Genomic DNA, 20,827 nt, shown 5'->3' on the forward strand with positions numbered 1-20,827 from the left:
ATATTGGCCTTCATAAATCAATGTATTGAGTACAGGAGTTGGGATGGCATGTTGAAATTGTATAAGACATTGGTGAGGCCTAATTTGGAGTATCATGTGCATTCTGGTCATCTACCTACAGGAAAAATGTAAATAAGACTGAAAGAATGCAGAGAAAATTTACAAGGATGTTGCTGGGACTTGAGAACCTGAGTTTTAGGAACAGCTTGAATTTATTCCCTAGAATATATAAGATTGAGGGGAGATTTCATGGAGGTATGCTGCTAGGGTAAATCTACATCCCTCATAATTTTGTATACCTCCATGAAATCTTCCACTAAAGTTGTGTGAGACTACAACTAGAACTCATGGATTAAGGGTGAAAAGTGAAATGTTTAGGGGAGCAAGTCTTCAGAGGGTGATGAGAGTGTGGAACAATCTGACAGTGCAAGTGGTAGGTGCGAGTTCAATTTCAAGATTTAAGAGAAACTTAGATAAATTTGTGGACAGGATTAGGCAGGTTAACGGTTCTGCATGGACCAGATGTGCCAAAGGGCGTTTCTGTGCTGTAGGATTCTATGACTAGTGTTATTAGCACATCACTCCCCAATAATGTCATTATCCAATTCAATGGTCTTATTTTAGTCTGATAATGCACTAGCATGAAATTAGAGAAACATTTCCTGCATTACTGTTGAATAATCTTCATGTTTTGCACTGAAAGTGCAATTTCTTTTGTAGTTAAACTGACACTCTTTGCTGTCTACCAACAGCATCTCCTGTGTTTAGATTCACTAATCAGAAAATTACTGAGTTAAGAGCTAGCAAGCTACTGCTCCCTTAAAAAACAAAATTATCTCAGGAACTTACCAAAACTGAATGATTTGCCCCCATTAATCTGGGAAATAGTTTGGTTCTCAGTTTTCCAATGAACTTCTGGGTGTGTACCAGATCCTCCTTGTAAAGATTTCTCTCTGATGGAAGATAAGAGTCTTAAGATTGTAGGAAGACTTGATCATCATTACTAGTCCAGTAAAGAAATACAATTCATACAGTGAATATTAACAAGAGGACATCTCATTGTTAAAAATCTCCTACAGTGGTAACCTGTAGATAAAATTCAAACTTCTCTTTCTACCACTTATCTCTTTGTCCAGTCGTCTTCCACTGTTATCACACCTGGACTTTATGTTGGGAGAGCAGTATCGGTGCTGGTGATGTAAAAAGACTAAATAAACTCACCAAAAAGGCTGGATCTTTCCTTGGCTACAACCTGGATAACTTTGAGTCAATGGTGGAGAGGAGGTCACTATACAAACTGCTATCCGTTATGAACAATCTGGCACATCCTCTCCATGACCTACTGAATAAGCAATGGATCACCCTTTCAAACAGACTCAATCATCTGCACTGTCACACGGATCATTACAGAAAATCTTTCTTGCCAAGTGCAATAAGCAGATGCAACAGTTTATCTCTATGCAACAGGAGAGCACACATCGACATACAATGGTCTGTTTTATTATTTTGTACACTATTATTGCACATTGGTAAATTATTATTGGGTATATTATTCTGTACTTTATTAATAGTCAAGTTTGTACACTGCTAAATGTGTTTTTAAATAATGCTGCTCTATAGAAAGAGTTTCCACTCGGGCTTAATAAAGTATTATTACTTGCATTCTACATTTCATAAGAATGATCAGATTTACATTAACTAAGGCATCAAACCTAATAAGAGAAAATAGGGATTAAGTCATCCAAGGCCATCTGCTGAGAAACATTTCTTTCCATCATCGTTAACCAGATCGATCAGGAATATTCAGCTATAAAATTACACTTCTACTGGGCAAGTTCCAGACAGCATAACCCTAGAAGGACCTTCTTTTGTAGAGTGGGTAATCACATTGCCCTCCTCAACCCAGAGTGCCATTATCCTAATAACTTATTGCTATGCAAAGAAAAAACAGCACCTTTATCTAAGAGTGATAACATTTTGACAATATTGGAATACAAAAATATTGGAAGGAAGTGGTGGTGTCTTTTAGTAAAAATGTACAGTATCAACTAAGGATGGTAAAGGATTTTAGCTTACCCCTTTATTTGTCCATTGACTTCTTACTTTCATACCATGTAAGTAGAAAGTAAAATCAAGCAATAGCAATAACTTCCATGGGCCAAGAATAGGCTGATTCATGGACAACTTGAAATTCTCAATCCCAAAATTTGAGATTCTAGATTCTAATTGAGCAAAGCTAAAGAATAGCAGTATCTTTATATGCAAGAAATTCAACAGAGCAACACATACAAAACAGGTCAGTCAGAATCTATAGAGAGGAATATATAGCAATGTTTCAGGCCGAGAGCATTCATTTGTTCAGGCTAATGAATAATAAATATGACTGTAATGTTGCAAGTTCAGGGGTTTGGTTAACTAGACCATTGATGGTTATTAGGATGATGCTGGATGAAGAAATCCATGGGGAATGAAATTTTTGGAATTGGCAGGAAAGGAAAAGAGTCTATGTCATGGGGCAATAGTGGGAAATGGCATGACCGAAAAATCAGGCCTGGACAGAAAAGCAACTGAAGAAAACTTAATTTATACAGAACTTTGTAACACAATCTGTGATAGACTCTATTCAAATATCAATAATTATCTATATATTAGAGAAATAAACACAAAGCATCCAGAGGCATTTCATGAAGAAATAAATGTAAAAAACTATTACAAAAATGGTGGTCTTTGCAGGTTAAAAGGAAACATCTAAAGCAAAAGTTGGGGGATTCCCTTTATTTGGGACACTATGCCGCTTAATTGGGTGAGGAGACTATCCTTGAATGGATTCTAACTGGTGTCAGTCACGCGCACTTGTATGGCGGTTAGTCCTACACTGTGCTCAGAGAGAACAGTTTTTAAAATAGCACACGCTTGTGTTAAAAAAAGTGATTTTTGTCACTGATAGTTGGTGAGAAATAAAGAGTGAGGCTACTCAGAATTGCTCACTGCAATTCCAAACATTCAGGCTTGGAGATGCCAGAAATATTCAGGAGTGAAAATGAAACAATTTCACTACTTCATCGAATTAAGAACTATGAAGAATTTTAAGGTATCAACAATCATCTTAAACAATACAATGAAAATGAAGATTTGCAGGATGCAATTATTTACACTAGGCAGTGATTTTGTTTAATTACAGTCTATGAAAAGAAATTGGCAGCCTGAACATCCAAAGGAAGCACACATGGTCACAGTGAGAAACTCCCAGTCAGCACACAAAGTCAGGATGGCACCCAGGTTGCTGGAACGGTGGCAGTGGCTTTACAAACCGGCCACTGTGCTGTCCAAGTTCATGGAAAGTTTAACACAGATCTTAACTAATTAATGTGCAATGGTAGGAGAACCCCAAATTCTGACATTCCAGAGCCATTGGACGGGCTGTACCAAACTTTATCTTGCCCCTTTGTACATAGTCCTCTATCTTTAATGACCCTTTCTGAAGTAGCATGTCAGCAATCACATCTTGCTCGGAGCTTTTTTGCTGTTTTCGCTATATTAATAATTTCCAATAGCTGTTGCTTCTTGTGATAGTCAATCTCATTTCCTGTCCTGTTGTCACAATGGAAAATATGGTGTGGCTAGCATGGAAAACATGCAGGATAGAACTGACTGAAGGCCTCTCAAAGTCTTAGTGGTTGTTTTGAAGCTTTGATCAGGCATTCTGCCAAATGACTTTGACAATCCTCTTGGGGAATAATGTCACAGAATTCACCCTTTTTCCTGCAGGACTCCAATGTCATTTTGGGCAATCTATCAACTAAATGACTTGTCACCAAAAGTGCTTTGGATCAAGTGTTCTATGAAGGACAGGTGGTGCAAGAGCTGTTCAACTAAAGGTACCCAGACAAAGTGACTAAAGTCATCCTTCACAATGTTCGAAACAGAAAATTGCATGGGATCGAGAATCAACACAAACAACGCTATGCAAAATCTGAGCATTAACTCAAGGAAACAGCAACTGGTTGTTTCTCTATCAAAGGAGTGTCCTGAGTGTTTCTATCATCCTGTTTTGGGTTCAACCTTTGTATTTTTTTCCCTGCTCCCAAGCCATCCTTTCATTCTGTACCCTCACCCCATTTATCCCTTACTTTCACGATCCTGTTCTCTGCTCCCCTTGCTTCAAAGTCCTAGAGGCTACTCAGGCTGACCTCCATCCTTGCACTTATTCCTGCAAGCAGAACAAGTACTACACCTTCTCACTCACCAACATTCAGGGCCCCAAAATGTCTTTCCAGGTGAGGCAATCCTTCACGTCTATATCCCATCTTTGCAATGCAGCCTCCTCTACATCAGTGAAAACTGACATAGATTAGCAGGTGGCTTCTTTGAGCACTTTTGCTCTGTCCGCCTCAACAGGCAGGATTGTCAGGTGGTCACCCATTTTAATTCTTTCAAATCTGACATGTCAATCCATGCCCTCCTTCACCACCACAATGAGATCACTCTCAGATTGTAGGAACACCTCATATTCCATCTTCATAGTTTCCAGCTTGTTGGCATGAACAGTGGTTTCTCTAATCTGGTAATTTATTCCCCTCTCCTTTTGATTTCTTCGCCCAATATTACCTCCACCTTCCTTTTCTCCCCAGTCCACTCTCCTCCTCTATCAGATTCCATCTTCGTCAGCCCTAAACTTTTCCCACCTATCACCTCCCTCTCCCCGCCCATTCAATTACCCCTCACCAGTACTCCTCCCCCTCCCCAGCTTTCTTATTAGGCTGACCCCATTCCTTTCCAGTCAGGAATCCGGAGTCACACGTTGATTGTTGGGTGCTGCCCGACCTGTTTCCTCCAGCATTGTGTGCGTTGTTCTGGAATTCCAGCACCTCTCGGCTTTATTTGAACCGAGCCCCCGTTTTCAAGGCTCGGCATCAGCGCTATTTCTCAGTGTTAAATAAGATCCTACTCACCTGGCGTTGGGAGGTCTCAGCCGGACACACACTTGCACCGCACTCTCCTCCGCCATTCCAGTGCACTTCACACCCGCGCTTTCCTGCCTTTTATCCATATCGCTCCTCGGGTTCGGGGCCAAACCGTTAGCCTCCCAGCTCTCCAGGCAGGATTCGGGTCTGGGGCCTCCCGGCAGCGGGACCGGGACCGGGTTCGGGTCTGGGGCCTCCCGGCAGCGGGACCGGGTTCGGGTCTGGGGCCTCCCGGCAGCGGGACCGGGACCGGGTTCGGGTCTGGGGCCTCCCGGCAGCGGGACCGGGACCGGGTTCGGGTCTGGGGCCTCCCGGCAGCGGGACCGGGACCGGGTTCGGGTCTGGGGCCTCCCGGCAGCGGGACCGGGACCGGGTTCGGGTCTGGGGCCTCCCGGCAGCGGGACCGGGACCGGGTTCGGGTCTGGGGCCTCCCGGCAGCGGGACCGGGACCGGGTTCGGGTCTGGGGCCTCCCGGCAGCGGGACCGGGACCGGATTTGGGTCTGGGGCCTCCCGGCAGCGGGACCGGGTTTGGGTCTGGGGCCTCCCGGCAGCGGGACCGGGTTCGGGTCTGGGGCCTCCCGGCAGCGGGACCGGGACCGGGTTCGGGTCTGGGTCTGGGTCTGGGGCCTCCCGGCAGCGGGACCGGGTTCGGGTCTGGGTCTGGGGCCTCCCGGCAGCGGGACCGGGACCGGGTTCGGGTCTGGGTCTGGGTCTGGGGCCTCCCGGCAGCGGGACCGGGACCGGGTTCGGGTCTGGGTCTGGGGCCTCCCGGCAGCGGGACCGGGACCGGGACCGGGTTCGGGTCTGGGTCTGGGTCTGGGGCCTCCCGGCAGCGGGACCGGGACCGGGTTCGGGTCTGGGTCTGGGGCCTCCCGGCAGCGGGACCGGGACCGGGTTCGGGTCTGGGGCCTCCCGGCAGCGGGACCGGGACTGGGTCTGGGGCCTCCCGGCAGCGGGACCGGGACCGGGACCGGGTTCGGGTCTGGGTCTGGGGCCTCCCGGCAGCGGGACCGGGACCGGGTTCGGGTTCGGGTCTGGGGCCTCCCGGCAGCGGGACCGGGACCGGGTTCGGGTCTGGGGCCTCCCGGCAGCGGGACCGGGACCGGGTCTGGGTCTGGGGCCTCCCGGCAGCGGGACCGGGTTCGGGTCTGGGGCCTCCCGGCAGCGGGACCGGGACCGGGTCTGGGTCTGGGGCCTCCCGGCAGCGGGACCGGGTTCGGGTCTGGGGCCTCCCGGCAGCGGGACCGGGACCGGATTTGGGTCTGGGGCCTCCCGGCAGCGGGACCGGGACCGGGTTCGGGTCTGGGGCCTCCCGGCAGCGGGACCGGGACCGGGTTCGGGTCTGGGTCTGGGGCCTCCCGGCAGCGGGACTAGAAGAGCTGCGTGAAAACCCTTTCCGTCTCTACCCAGTTTGAATTTCCCAGATTCGACCTGATTGGTCAACTGCTGTTGATGACGTCACCGGCGCGAGCCAGGAGGCGGAACCAAAGGAAGGCGGACCTGGTTTATTGTGGTGCAGATTATTTCTTTGCCAATTGTTATCCCACTGTTTAATCTCAACACTTTAGCTCATTCGCAAACTAACCGGCCATGTCTTTCCACAGTCTCTTTTTTTTCCCTGATCCAGACAATAATTCCAACAGTAAATATTCTATCTCCATCCAAAATCTAAATGCAAGCCTTAACTGTTTGAGGTTGACCTCACAACACCCAAATCAAAGTATTTTAGGAATAGTAGAACAAGCTAACTATAATGTAACAAGGGTAAATGAACCTTTAAGAACTGTGTACACCTCATGATTATTGCCTTTGATATTTTTTCGCGGTAACACGCAAAAAGCAGGAGGAATTTAGTAGCTCAGCCAGCACCTACGTAGGAAAATGTAATGTATTGCTGTAGATGTTAACAACTAATCTTTTATGTCCCTAACAAGAGAAAATCTGCAGATGCTGGAAATACTAGTAATACACACAAAGTGCTGCAGGAACTCAGCAGGCCAGGCAGCATCTATGGAAAAGAGTACAGTCGATGTTTTGGGCTGAAACCCTTCAGCAGGACCTAATTTTGACTCTCTAATATTATAACCATATAACAATTACTGCATGGAAACAGGCCATCTTGGCCCTTCTAGTCCATGCCGAACACTTACTCTCACCTAATGCCGCTGACCCGCACTCAGCCCATAACCCTCCAATGCTTTCCTGTCCATATACCTATCCAATTTTACTTTAAATGACAATACCGAACCTGCCTCCACCACTTCTACTGAAAGCTCGTTCCACACAGCTACCACTCTCTGAGTAAAGAAATTCTCCCTCATGTTACCCTTAAACTTTTGCCCCTAACTCTCAACTCATGTCCTTTTGTTTGAATCTCCCCTACTCTCAATGGAAAAAGCCTATTCACGTCAACTCTATCTATCCTCCTCATAATTTTAAATATCAAGTCCCCCCTCAACCTTCTATGCTCCAAAGAAAAAAGACCTAACTTGTTCAACCTTTCCCTGTAACTTAGGTGCTGAAACATTCTAGGTAACATTCTAGTAAATCTTCTCTGTACTCTCTCCATTTTGTTGACATCTTTCCTATAATTCAGTGATCAGAACTGTACACAATACTCCAAATTCGGCCTTACCAATGCCTTGTACACTTTTAACTTTACATCCCAACTCCTATACTCAATGCTCTGATTTATAAAGGCCTGCATACCAAAAGCTTTCTTCACCACCCTATCCACATGAGATTCTGCCTTCAGGGAACTATGCACCATTATTCCTAGATCACTCTGTTCTACTGCGTTCCTCAATGTCCTACCATTTACCATGTATGTCATATTTGGATTATTCCTACCAAAATGTAACACCTCACACTTATCAGCATTAAACACCATCTGCCATTGTTCAGCCCACTCTTCTTTTTACAATATTTTTATTCAGAAGAAAAAAAACAAAATTTACAGAGTGCAACACATAGATACATCTCAACATAACTTATGTACATTCATATATTGTAATAAAATTGATCAAAATGTTATAGCATAAGACATAAAGGTATACCACTCTGTAATCAAAAATGAAAAGATAAGTCATACATCATAAAAGAATTTTTTTATATTAAAAAAGTCAACCCCCTACCAACTACCAAAGAAAAAAGCTGATGGATGATAATGGATAATTAGAAAAAAAACATATTCGCTTAAGCAGAGAAGATAAAAGTATACATAAAAGTCTGTGCACTGTTAAACTTTATAAATTGGAAAAGTAATTTAGGAAAGGTCCCCAGATAGCATAAAAAGATTGTTTCGAATTTAAGTCTGAGCAGTGGATCTTTTCAAAATTTAAATATGACTTAATATCATGTAGCCATTGAAGATGTGTAGGGGGGGGGGGTAGACTCCTTCCATTTAAGCAAGATTGCTCTTCTTGTTAAAAGAGAGGTAAAAACTAAAACCTGTAGGTTAGGAGTATTTAAAGTTATATCTTCATTTGCAAAAATACCAAACAAGGTAGTAAGGGAATTTGGGTCAAATTGGACCCTAAAAAGTTGTGAGAAGGTATGGAAAACTTCCCACAAAAACTTTTCAATTTTAGGGCAAAACCAAAACATATGAATTAAAGAGGCATCAACAGAGTTGCATTCATTATAAAGTGGAGAAACATTTGAATTAAAACTGGACAGCTTCTGTTTAGAAATGAAAGCTCTATGAACCACTTTAAATTGTAGAAGAGAGTGACGAGCACAGAAAGATGATTTATTAACCCGTTTAAGAATTTTATTCCATCTATCATTAGAAATCTGACAATTTAGGTCATCCTCCCAAGCTTTTATTTTATCTAAAAAGTCTTGTCTAGAATCAATCAACAAGTTATAGATACCAGTAATTGAACCATTAACAAAAGATTTTAAATTTAAAAGATTGTCCAGTAAATTTTTATCAGGACCTATAGGAAAAATAGTTAATTGGAAACGTAAGAAATCTCTAATTTGAAGGTACCTGTAAAAATGTGTATTTGGGATTGCAAATTTATTTGACAATTGGTCAAATGAAGCCAGAGATCCTGAGATAAACAGGTCCCAAAAACACTTAATACCTAATTCATCCCAATCCTTACAGACTTTGTCAGTCATGGAAGGGATAAAAAAATAATTAAGGAAAATGAGAGATGATAATGAAAAATTCGCTAAACCAAAAAATTTCCTAAATTGAGCCCAAATCCTTAAAGTTTGCTTAACAATTATGTTATCTGTTGTTTTATTTGCTGAAAAAGAAGAGTATGATCCAAGAAGAGAGACAATAGAGGAATTTTTTATAGAATTAACTTCTAAGGAGACCCATGATGGGCAACCTTTATGATAAATATAATAGGACCAGAAAGTAATATTCCTTATATTGGCAGCCCAATAGTAAAACCTAAAATTGGGTAGGGCTAATCCACCCATCGCTTTATTTCTTTGTAGGTAAACTTTACTTAAATGAGCTTGTTTATTATTCCAAATATAAGATGTTAAAACTGAATCTGAAGAATCAAAGTAGGTCTTAGGAATAAAAATAGGTAAGGCCTGAAAGAGATATAAAAATTTAGGAAGAATCTTCATTTTAATCGAATTAATTCAGCCAATTAGGGATAAAGAAAGAGAAGACCATTTAGAAAGCGTCTTTTTCACATAATTCAATAAGGGGTTTAAGTTTTCTTTAAATAAATTCTTGAAGTTTTTAGTAATTGTTACACCTAGATATGTAAATTGACTTGTAACAACTTGGAATGGAAATTTGGCATTTGATGACATTAGGTCATTTAAAGGAAATAGCTCACTTTTATGTAAGTTCAGCTTATATCCTGAAAAAGAACTAAACTGGGAAATTGAAGAAAGAACCGAAGGTTCAGTGTTAGAGATAAAAAGTAAAATATCATCAGCGTATAATGAAATGTTATGAGTCATACCTTCCCTTAGTATTCCAGAAATGTCCTTAGATTCTCAAAATGCTATTGCTAAGGGTTCTATAGCTAAAGCAAAAAGTAAAGGACTAAGAGGGCAACCCTGTCTAGTTCCCCGCTGTAATTTAAAGGGCTCAGAAATTTGACAGTTAGTAATAACCTGAGCGATAGGAGACAAGTAGATTAATTTAACCTGTTACGAACTCCGTAACTGGGTGTCTTACCAGCAAAGATAGGAGTATCCATTGAAGTCTGATGATACTATTTTTAACAGTATTTATTAGTAAAAATACACAAAAATAATATCAATGCAAATATACAGATAATATACGTCATCAATACTAAACCTAAAAGTGCGGGTATAATAATAATCAATAAGAAATAAGCTCTATCGTTGTCTAGGGGATAATGAATTGTCCGATGGAAATATAAAGTTCAGTTCAGTCCATGCAGGCTGTGGTAGTTGTTGGTCGCTGTTGCAATTGTTGGAGAGAGAGAGAGAGAGAGAGTAACAACTATTGACTTGCCGACTTTCCTTTCATGATCTTGATCTGTCGAGGCGTTGTTGTTGTGGCCGTTCATGTATGACCCCTCCATCCTTTAGCTAGACCGTTCTTCCGTGGTGGACTCGTCACCCAGGCAAGGGTGGACACACACACAAGCCCCCACCAGTCTCGTAGCGTCTCTCCTGGTGCGTCTGAGGGGTGTTCCCCAGACCCTACTTTTATCCCCACTCACAGGGTATCAGGTGTCAATCAGGTTGGGATGATGCAACCCATCAACCAGACCACTCTGGTTGCCCCCTGAGGGGTTTCAATGAATAGAACAGTACCTAGTACACAAACCTTCTCCAAGAGACAATAGCAGTAATCAGTGGTTCCGTTCCACTTTTATTAGGAGGAGACATCCCACTTTTGTGTATCTTGGCGTTGTCTCTCTCTCATTTCCTGGGTATCAGACCCGAAATAGTAGCGATTTTGCGATTCTCAAAAGGGAGGGGGGGGGTGACTTTGCACCCTTCTGCCCATCAGAGTTGCTCCTCATTCGTAACAAACCAAATGAATAAAATTAGGCCCAAAATTAAACTTTTCTAAGGTCTTAAAAAGATAATTCCACTCAATCCTATTGAAGGCTTTTTCTGCATCTAAGGATAATACACACTCTGATTTTTTATGGATGGTGAATATATCACATTCAATAACCGATGTATATTAAAATGTGAGTAACGATTTTTAATAAATCCTGTCTGGTCATGTGATATAATAGATGGTAAAATATTTTCAAGTCTTCGAGCTAAGATTTTGGATAAAATTTTTGCATCAACATTTAATAAAGAAATTGGTCTATATGAAGAACATTCAGCTGGACTTTTATTTTTTTTAAGAATAAGAGAAATAAAAGCTTCATAAAAAGATTGAGGAAGTTTACCTGATTTAAAGGACTCTGCTAAACAGAGGATAAATAAGGTGCAAGTAACGTAGTGAAAGTTTTGTAAAACTCCCCAGGAAAGCCATCAGGTCCTGGGGTCTTACCAGAATGTAAAGCACGTATGGCCTCAGCCACTTCTTCATTGGAAATAGGCTGATCTAACTGTGTTAGACTATCAGCAGACAATGTAGGAATGTTGATATTACTGAAAAAAGCATTTATATAGGTATTATCTGAAGAAGAGTCAGACTGATACAACTTTAGGTAAAAGTCTTTAAATAGGTTGTTAATTTCTGAATGATCGGATATCTTAGTACCATTATCTTAAAAATTTACTGTGATTTGACGATTAACTGTAAAAGATTTTAAGTGATTGGCTAATAATCTACCTGTTCTATCCCTGTGAATGCAAAATTGAGTTTTATCTCTCAACAACTGTCGTTCATTTGGGTAAGTTAGCAGAAGATTATACTTGGATTGGATTTCAATATGCTTATTATATATACTTGGATCTGGAGATAGGGCATACTTTCGATCAAGATCTTTTAATATCACTGCTAGGTCAGACCTTTCTTTGTCAGCTTTTTTCTTTATATAGGTAGAGTAAGAGATAATTTCTCCACAAATATATGTTTTAAAAGTATCGCAGACTATAGTACCAGCAGTATCACCTTTAAAATTTTCTTTAAAAATAAAAGTAATATGGTTTTCCAAAAACTTTAGAAAATTTTTATCAGATAACAATGATAAGTTAAAATGCCAACTTCTATTTGGTACAGAGTAAACAGGTAATCTTAAAGCCAGAAGCACCGGTGCATGATCAGTCTAAGCAATCTCCTTACAATCACAGGATCGTACCAGTGGAAGCAAGTTTCTATCTATAAAAAAATAATCAATCTGAGAGTACATATGATGAACCTGAGAGAAATATGAATATTCCTTTTCTTGGAGGTGCAAAAAATGCCACACATCGAGAATACCACATTGAAATAGAAAAGATTTAAAAAGTAAGACTGATTTATTAGTGACAGGGGTTTTACTTGAAGAGCAGTCTAATATAGGGTCAATCTAATATAGAGGCCCACTCTTCTAACTGGCCTAAATCTCTCTGCAAGCTTTGAAAATCTACTTCATTATCCACAATACCACCTACCTTATTTTCATCTACATACTTACTAATCCAATTTACCACCCCATCATCCAGATCATTAATGTATATGACAAACAACATTGGACCCAGTATAGATCCCTGAGGCACACCACTAGTCACCAGCCTCCAACCTGAGAAACAGTTATCCATCACTACTCTCTGGCATCTCCCATCCAGCCATTGTTGAATCCATTTTACTATTTCAATATTAATAACTAACGATTGAACCTTCCTAACTAATCTTTTGTGTGGAACCTTGTCAAAGGCCTTACTGAAGTCCATATAGACAACATCCACTGCTTTACCCTCATCAACTTTCCTTGTAACCTCTTCAAAAAATTCAATAAGTTTTGTCAAACATGACCTTCCAGGCACAAATCCATGTTGACTGCTCCTAATCAGACCCTGTCTATCCAGATAATTATATATAGCATCTCTAAGAATACTTTCCATTAACTTACCCACCACTGACCTCAAACTGACAGGCCTATAATTGCTAGGTTTACTCTTAGAACCATTTTTAAACAATGGAACCACATGAGCAATACACCAATCCTCCGGCACCATCCCTGTTTCTAATGACATTTGAAATATTTCTGTCAGAGCCCCTGCTATTTCTACACTAACTTCCCTCAAGGTCCTAGGGAATATCCTATCAGGACCTGGAGATTTATCCACTTTTAAATTCCCTAAAAGCGCCAGTCCTCTCATTAATCGTCATAGTTTCCATAACTTCCCTACTTGTTTCCCTTACCTTACACAATTCAATATCCTTCTCCTTATTGAATACCGAAGAAAAGAAATTGGTCAAAATCTCCCCCATCTCTTTCGGCTCCACACACAGCTGTCCACTCTGATTCTCTAAGGGACCAATTTTATCCCTCACTATCCTTTTGCTATTAATATAACTGTAGAAACCCTTTGGATTTATTTTCACCTTACTTGCCAAAGCAACCTCGTATCTTCTTTTAGCTTTTCTAATTTCTTTCTCAAGATTCTTCTTACATTCTTTATATTCCTCGAACACCTCATTTACTCCATGCTGCCTATATTTATTGTAGATATCTCTCTTTTTCCTAGCCAAGTTTCCAATATCCCTTGAAAACCATGGCTCTCTCAAACTCTTCACCTATTATGTTACTCCAGACTCTAGCAACTACAATCTTTTGTGTCCCCAATTGCTGTGGGTTGAGAGTTACTGCCTTTAATATATTAGTGAGGTTTTTCAAGCAGTAAAAAACACAGACCCCACAAAAGCTACGGCAATTATGTACACCACAATTTAGATGAATACATAAAAGATGGCAGATGCTATCCTAGACCAACAAACAATCTGCAAGTGGATCTTCATTTGAAACAAAGTACTAATGCTATCTAATTCAGTTCTGATATATAACACTTGGCATGATTTTATATTGCCTGGTTATGATCTCACCTGGGGGGGCAATTTACAAGGCAGAATGATCTGGTATGGTGGGATTTTGCAATCAATGTGATACAAGATGTGCGGTCATTTGGGAGGTTTTGCAGATCATGCAATTGGTGTGTTATTCATTGATGCCAAGTAATGCACAATCTTCAAGCCCAGCTCCCCAGACTTGGATAAATGTAAGCTGTTTGATTAATTTAGAACATCGAGCTGTAGAGCACAGAGAAAGACTCCTCAGTACATGACGTCCAAGCTCACCCGATCTCATTTCCCTCAATAGGTCCACATTCTCTTATGGCTTGCCTACCTAAGAGCTTGTCTCAATGTCTTTTTATATGTAGTGATTTCATCTGACTCTGAGTTTAGATACACAACCTGTGAAAAAATAGTTCCTCTTCAATTCCCTTCTAAAACTCCTTCCCCTCACCTTGAGTCTATATGCTGGGAAAAAGATTCTGATCATCAACCCTATCTATTATTTTATATGCATCAAAGTACATAACCTGAGAAACTACCCTGAGTACACATACTACCCAGAGATCAATTTTCTTGCAGGCATTCACAGTGAATACAAAGAAACAATAGAATCAATGAAAAACCACAAACAACAAAGATGGACAAACAAATCAATGAGCAAAATACAACAAACTGTGCAATACCAAGAGAAAAAAAATACTAAATAAATAAACATGAGTTGTAGAGTCCTTGAAAGTGAGTCTACAGTTTGTGTAATCAGTTCACTGTTGGGGTGAGTGAAGTTATCCCCTCTGGTTCAAAAGCCTGATGGTTGAGGTAAAGTAGCTGTTCTTGAATGGCAGCAACAAGAAGAGAGTATAGCCAAAATGGTGGGGTCCTTGATGATGACTGCTGTTTTCCGGCAACAGCACTCTTTATAGATCTGCACTGTTGTGGGGAGGACTTTACCCATGATGGACTGGGCTGAATCCACTACTTTTCAGAGGCTTTTCCATTCTTGGGCATTCGTGTTCCCATACCAGGCCATGATGCAACCAACACACACAAAATGCTGGAGGAATTCAGTAGGCCAGGCAGCATCTGTGGAAAAGAGTATTATCGACGTTTCTGATGGAAACTCTTCGGCAGGACTGGAGAAAAAGAGCTGAGGAGCAGACTTAAAAGGTTGGGGGGGGGAGGGGAGAGATAAACATAAGGTGATACGTGAAACCTGAAGGGGTAGGGATGAAGTAAGAAGAGCTGGGATGTTGATAAGTGATAAAGACAGAATGCCATGGATGAAAGAAAAGGGGGGAAGAACACCAGAGGGAGGTGATTGACAGGCAAGAAGATAAGGTGAGAGAGGGAAAAGGGGATGGGAAATGGAGAGGGACAACATTACCAGAAGTTTGAGAAATTAATGTCCACGCCATTAGGTTGGAGGCTACCCAAACAGAATATAAGGTGTTGTTCCTCCAACCTAAGTGTGGTCTCATCACGACTGTGGAGGAAGCCATGGATAGACATATCAGAATTGGAATGGGAAGTGAAATTAATAGGGGTGGCCACTGGGAGATCCTGCTTTTTTCTGACTCAGCGAGGTGGTCTCCCAATCTAAATCGGATCTCACCGATGTACAGGAGGCCACACCGGAAGCACCGGGCACAGTAGATGACCCCAACAGACTCAGAGGTGAAGTGTCACCTCACTTGGAAGGACTGTTTGGGGCCCTGATTGGTAGTGAGGGAGGAGGTGTAGCACTTGTTCCACTTGCAAGGGTAAGTGCCAGGAGGGAGATCAGTGGGGAGTGATGAATGGACAAGGGAGTTGCGTAGGCAGCAAACCCTGCAGAAAGCAGAAAGTGGTGGTGGGGGGTGGGGGAGGGAAAGATGTGCCAGGTGGTAGGATCCCATTGAAGATGGTGAAAGTTTCGGAGAATTGTATGCTGGATGCAGAGGCTGGTGGGGTGTTACATGAAGACAAGAGGAACCCTTTCCCTGATAGAGTGGTGGGAGGATGGGGTAACAGCAGACAGAGGTGATGCAGTTGAGGGTAATGTCGATGGTGGAGGAAGGAAAGCCCTACAAAAAACGAGGACATCTCCTTCGTTCTGGACTGAAAGGCCTCATCCTGAGAGTAAATGCAGCAGAGATTGAGGAATCGAGAGAAGGGGATAGCATTTTTACAGGTAAAAGGGTGGGGCGAGGTATGGTCTAGGTAGCTGACAAGAGTCCGTGGGTTTATAATAGATATCAGTGGATAAGCTGTCTCCAGAGATAGAGATGTTGAGTTTGAGAAAGGGGAGGGAGGTGTTCCAAATGGGCCAGGTAAATTTGAGGGTGGGGGGGACTTGGAGGCAAAGTGGACGAAGACAATTTCTGCATGGGTGCAGGAAGTAGCTCCAATGTCTACCGTCAATCCCATCTCTTCCATTAACGCTGCTTTTGATCGTAGCTCTTCCATTTCGCACACATCTGTTCTTACCCCAACCTCCTGCCAGTCTACCAGGCATAGGGTTCCTCTTGTCCGCACCCACCACCCCACCAGCCTCTGCGTCCAGCATACAATTCTCCGGAACTTCCGCCACCTCCAGTGGAATCTCACCACCAAGCACATCTTTTCCCCCGATCCCCCCACCACCTTCTGCTTTCTGCAAGGAATGGTGAGAGACAGCTTTGCCGAGCGCCTATGCTGCATCCACCAGAAAAAGCAGCACCTTCCAGTTGCCACCCATTTCCATTTTAATTACATTTCCCATTCCCATTCCAATATGCCTATCCATTGCCTCCTCCACTGTTGTGAGGTTGGAGGAACAGCACCTTATATTCCATTTGGGTAGCCTCCAGCCTGATGGCATGAACATCAATCTCTCAAAATTCTGGTAGTGCCTCCCATCCCTGTCCCCCTTCACCATTTTCCATCTGCTTTCCCCTCTCTCACCTTACCTCCTTGCCTGCTCATCAACTCCTTCTAGTACTCCTCCCCCTTTTCTTTCTTCCATGGCTTTCTGTCTCTTTCATCTATCAACTTCCAAGCTCTTCATCCTTCTCCCTTCTGGTTTCACCTATCATCGTGTTTCTCTCTCTCTTCCCGCCAGCACCCCCCTCCACCTTTTAAATCTACTCCTCAGCTCTTTTTTCCACAGTTATGCCAAAGGGTTTCGGCCTAATGCATCAACTGTTACTCTTTTCCATAGATGCTGCCTGGCCTGCTGAGTTCCTCCAGCACTTTGTATGTGTTGCTTGGATTCCAGCATCTGCAGATTCTCTCTTGTTCATAATGCAACTAGTCAGGATACTCTCCACATTTTCCAAAGTTTCAGATGACATGCCAAATCTTCACAAACTTCTAATAAGTAGAGGTGCTGCCATTCCTTATTTGTAATGCAGCTATGTACTGGATCCAGAACAGATAATCAAAAATCATGTCACTGAGGAATTTAAAGTTGCTGACGTTCTCCACTTCTGATCCCCAGATGCAGACTGGCTCACGGATCTCCGGTTTCCTCCTTTTGTAATCAATAATCAGCTCTTTGGTTTTGCTGACACTGAGCGAGAGGTTATTATTCAGGCATCATACAGCCAGATTTTCAATTTCCCTCCTATACACCGATTTGTTCCCACCTTCATCTTCTTTCATTCATCATTCCTCAGCCTCCCTTGCTTCAGGGAAACAATTTGTCCCCTTAACTCAAGTCCTGTGTTCCAGACAACATACTGGTAAAACACAAACTTAATACCAAAGGAAGTCAGCAGGTCAGTCAGTCAGCATCTATGGAAATGAAAACAGTCGGCTGGACTTGTTGAAGAACCTCATCCCTGATGAATCCCTTCTGCACTCTCTCCTGTGCAGTCACATCCTCCAACTGTGTGGCTACCAGAATTGCACAGAATACTCCACGTATGCTCTAACCACTGTTTTGAAAAGTTGAAAAAGAACATCCCAACTTTTGTATTCTATGACCTGATCTATGAAAGCAAGAATATCACATGCCTTTTCCACCACCCTAAGTACCTGCATTGCCATTTTCATGCTTCTATGGACTTAAACCTGATGTCATTCTGTTTATAGCAATCCATGACATCCTAATATTTAATCCAAATAATGCTAATTCTACCTACAAGTTTGCAGATGATACCACCAGAGTGGGACAAATCTTAAATACTGATGAGACTGAGGGCAGGAAGGATATAAGAGAACCAAGTGACATGGTGTCATGACAACAATCTTTTCATCAGTGTCAGCAAAATAAAACAGCTACTCATTGACTTAAGGACGGAGAAGGTGCATATGGTCCTGTTTACATCAATGTGCTGAGGTCCTAGGTTCTGAGAGGTGTTAGGAGTTCTAGGAGTGATCATCACTGATAGCCTGTACTGGGTCAAACCATGTAGATGCCATGGTTACGAAAGCTCATCTGCACCTGTACCTCCTCAGAAAGCTAAAGAAATTTGGTGCGGCCATTTTGACCCTCACCTGTTTTCATGGAAGCACTATAAAAAGCATCCTATCTCAGTGCATCACAAATTTGTATGGTAGTTGTTCTGCATGCGAGAAACTACGGATACAGAAGGACTTAGACAGATTAGGAGAATGGGCAAGAAAATGGCAAATGAAATACAATGTTGAAAAATACATGTATGGAATATTTTATAAATGGAAAAAATTCAGGAATCTGAGATACAAAGGGACTTGGGAGTCCTTGTGCAGGATACCCTGAAGGTTAACTTGCAGGTTGAGTTGGTGGTGAGGAAAGCAAATACCATGTTAACGTTCATTTCAAGAGGTCTAGAATACAAGAGCAAGGATGTGATGCTGAGGCTTTATAAGGTACTGGTGAGGCCTCACCTTGAGTATTATGAACAATTTTGGGCCCCTCATCTTAGAAAAGATATGCTGGTATTGGAAAGGGTCCAGAGGAGGTTCATAAGGTTGATTCCAGGAATGAAAGGGTTATCATATGAGGATGGCTCTGGGTCTGTACTTGCTGGAATTCAGAAGAATGAGGGGGGATATCATTGAAGCCTTTCGAATGTTGAAAAGCCTAGACCAGGGGTCAGCAACCTTTACCACTGAAAGAGCCACTTGGACCCGTTTCCCACAGAAAAGAAAACACTGGGAGCCGCAAAACCCGTTTGACATTTAAAATGAAATAACACTGCATACAACGTTTTTTTTGCCTTTATGCTATGTATAAACAAACTATAATGTGTTGCATTTATGAAATTGATGAACTCCTGCAGAGAAAACGAAATTACATTTCTGCATGCAACAAAAACATTTTGAACTCCGAAAAAAAGACGTTGGGTTGAAAGTTACTTTTAAGTAAAATACTCAATGTCTATTTGAGTCCTTCTTGTATTTATGAAAAACGCCGAACTTAAATTTTCCGCCAGCAGCAAACCAAAAATATCATCAGCCAGCTGTCAGCCTGAAAAATAAAAGGACTATTTCACTGAACAATGAAAAAATATGAATATACATAAAATAATAGGCAATTAAAATATTTATCATACTTGGTTAATGGGATTTCTGCTCCTGGACCTCAGCGCACAGCGTCTGCACATCAGGGCTGTATGACGTCACCTTCATCTTTACACAGGATCGCAAGCTGTCATCTGTGAAGCATGCGCGATGTTTGTTTTTAATAAAGTTCATGTTGGAGAACACCTGCTCACATACATATGTGGATCCAAAGATCGACAGGACTCCAAGCGCATACTTTTTCATGTTTACATAAATGTCGGGCACAGCATTCCATGTTTCAAACACAAGTTGGTCCGGATTTGGAAGGTTTTCAATATCACTCCATTTGTGATTCTGAGCAAGAACGGCCTTCTGACGGGCAACATCTTCAAGGTCTGCTGTCAAGCGTCTAAACTTGGACACCCATATGTCTTTGTCGGCTATGTCGGCCAGTTCCATCTCAAGATCAGGTTGACTCACACCTGCCAATGCAGTCGTATTCAGTAGGGAAGGATCGATGCTTAAGGGAGTGACCGGGAAGGATAATGTGTTTTTTTCCTCTCTGAACTCACAGAAGCGTTTCCCAAACGATGTTTGCATTGCGATGATTGCAGAATGTAAATACTCCGAAATTATCATGTCGTGACCTTGTTTGAACTCTCTCAAATTGGGGAAGTGAGACAAAGTGCCTTTCTGTAAATCTCTGGCAAGCACTGTCAACTTGCGCTCGAATGCCAAGACATCCTCCAACATGTGCAGGGCTGTGCGTCCTTTCCCCTGAAGAGCTGTGTTCAGCGTGTTCAGGTGCGCTGTCATGTCTACCATGAAGTGTAGCTTTTCCAGCCACTCTGGCTGTTCCAGCTCAGGAAAGTTGAGCCCTTTGCTGCCCAGGAAAGTTTTCACTTCTTCCAGACACGCGACAAAGCGTTTCAGCACCTCCCCTTTGGACAGCCACCGGACTTTGTTGTGCAGCAGGAGATCAGAATATGCGCTTTCCATCTCGTCCAGTAACAAACGGAATTGACGGTGATTTAAACTTTTTGCCATTATTTTATTGACAATCTGAATGACAACATCCATTACTTCTGTGCATTCCGGAGGAAATGTTTGAGCGCACAGTGCCTCTTGGTGCAAGATGCAGTGAAAAGTCAGCAGCTTTCTGTCCAGCGACTTCTGCAGTAAAGCCACAAATCCCTTGTGCGTTCCCGTCATATTCGGAGCCCCATCAGTAGCTACTGACACCAGATGGGTGGTCTTTATTCCTTTGGCTCTTAAACAATTCAAGACAGCCTCACAGATGTCCTCCCCCCGTGTTTGGTCTTTTAGAGGTATCAACTCAATCAGTTCTTCCTGTGGCCCGGCAGAGTTTACATACCGGCAGAACAACGCTATTTGTTCAATATCGCCTTTGTCTTTAGACTCGTCACAGGCAATCGAGTAGGCCACAGCTGAATTGATGTCTTTAATTTGCTGTCTTGTGATGTCTTCTGCCATTTT

The 20,827-nt window shown here is 42.4% G+C and overlaps 1 protein-coding gene across 1 annotated transcript in view; it reads right to left on the reverse strand.

The window, feature by feature from the left end:
* cenpe (centromere protein E) overlaps positions 1-5,118 on the reverse strand; it is a 151,473-nt gene extending 146,355 nt beyond the window's left edge. Inside the window, exons 1-2 of the mRNA XM_059970108.1 lie at positions 4,953-5,118; positions 850-953 (exon numbers count right to left, since the gene is read on the reverse strand). Of these exons, the coding sequence (XP_059826091.1) occupies positions 850-953; positions 4,953-5,050 (202 nt within the window). The 5' untranslated portion in view covers positions 5,051-5,118. The remainder of the gene's footprint in view (positions 1-849; positions 954-4,952) is intronic.
* Between the last annotated feature and the right edge of the window lie 15,709 nt (positions 5,119-20,827).

Source organism: Hypanus sabinus, chromosome 5, assembly GCF_030144855.1.
Source record: "Hypanus sabinus isolate sHypSab1 chromosome 5, sHypSab1.hap1, whole genome shotgun sequence".
Classification (NCBI taxonomy): Eukaryota; Metazoa; Chordata; class Chondrichthyes; order Myliobatiformes; family Dasyatidae; genus Hypanus; species Hypanus sabinus.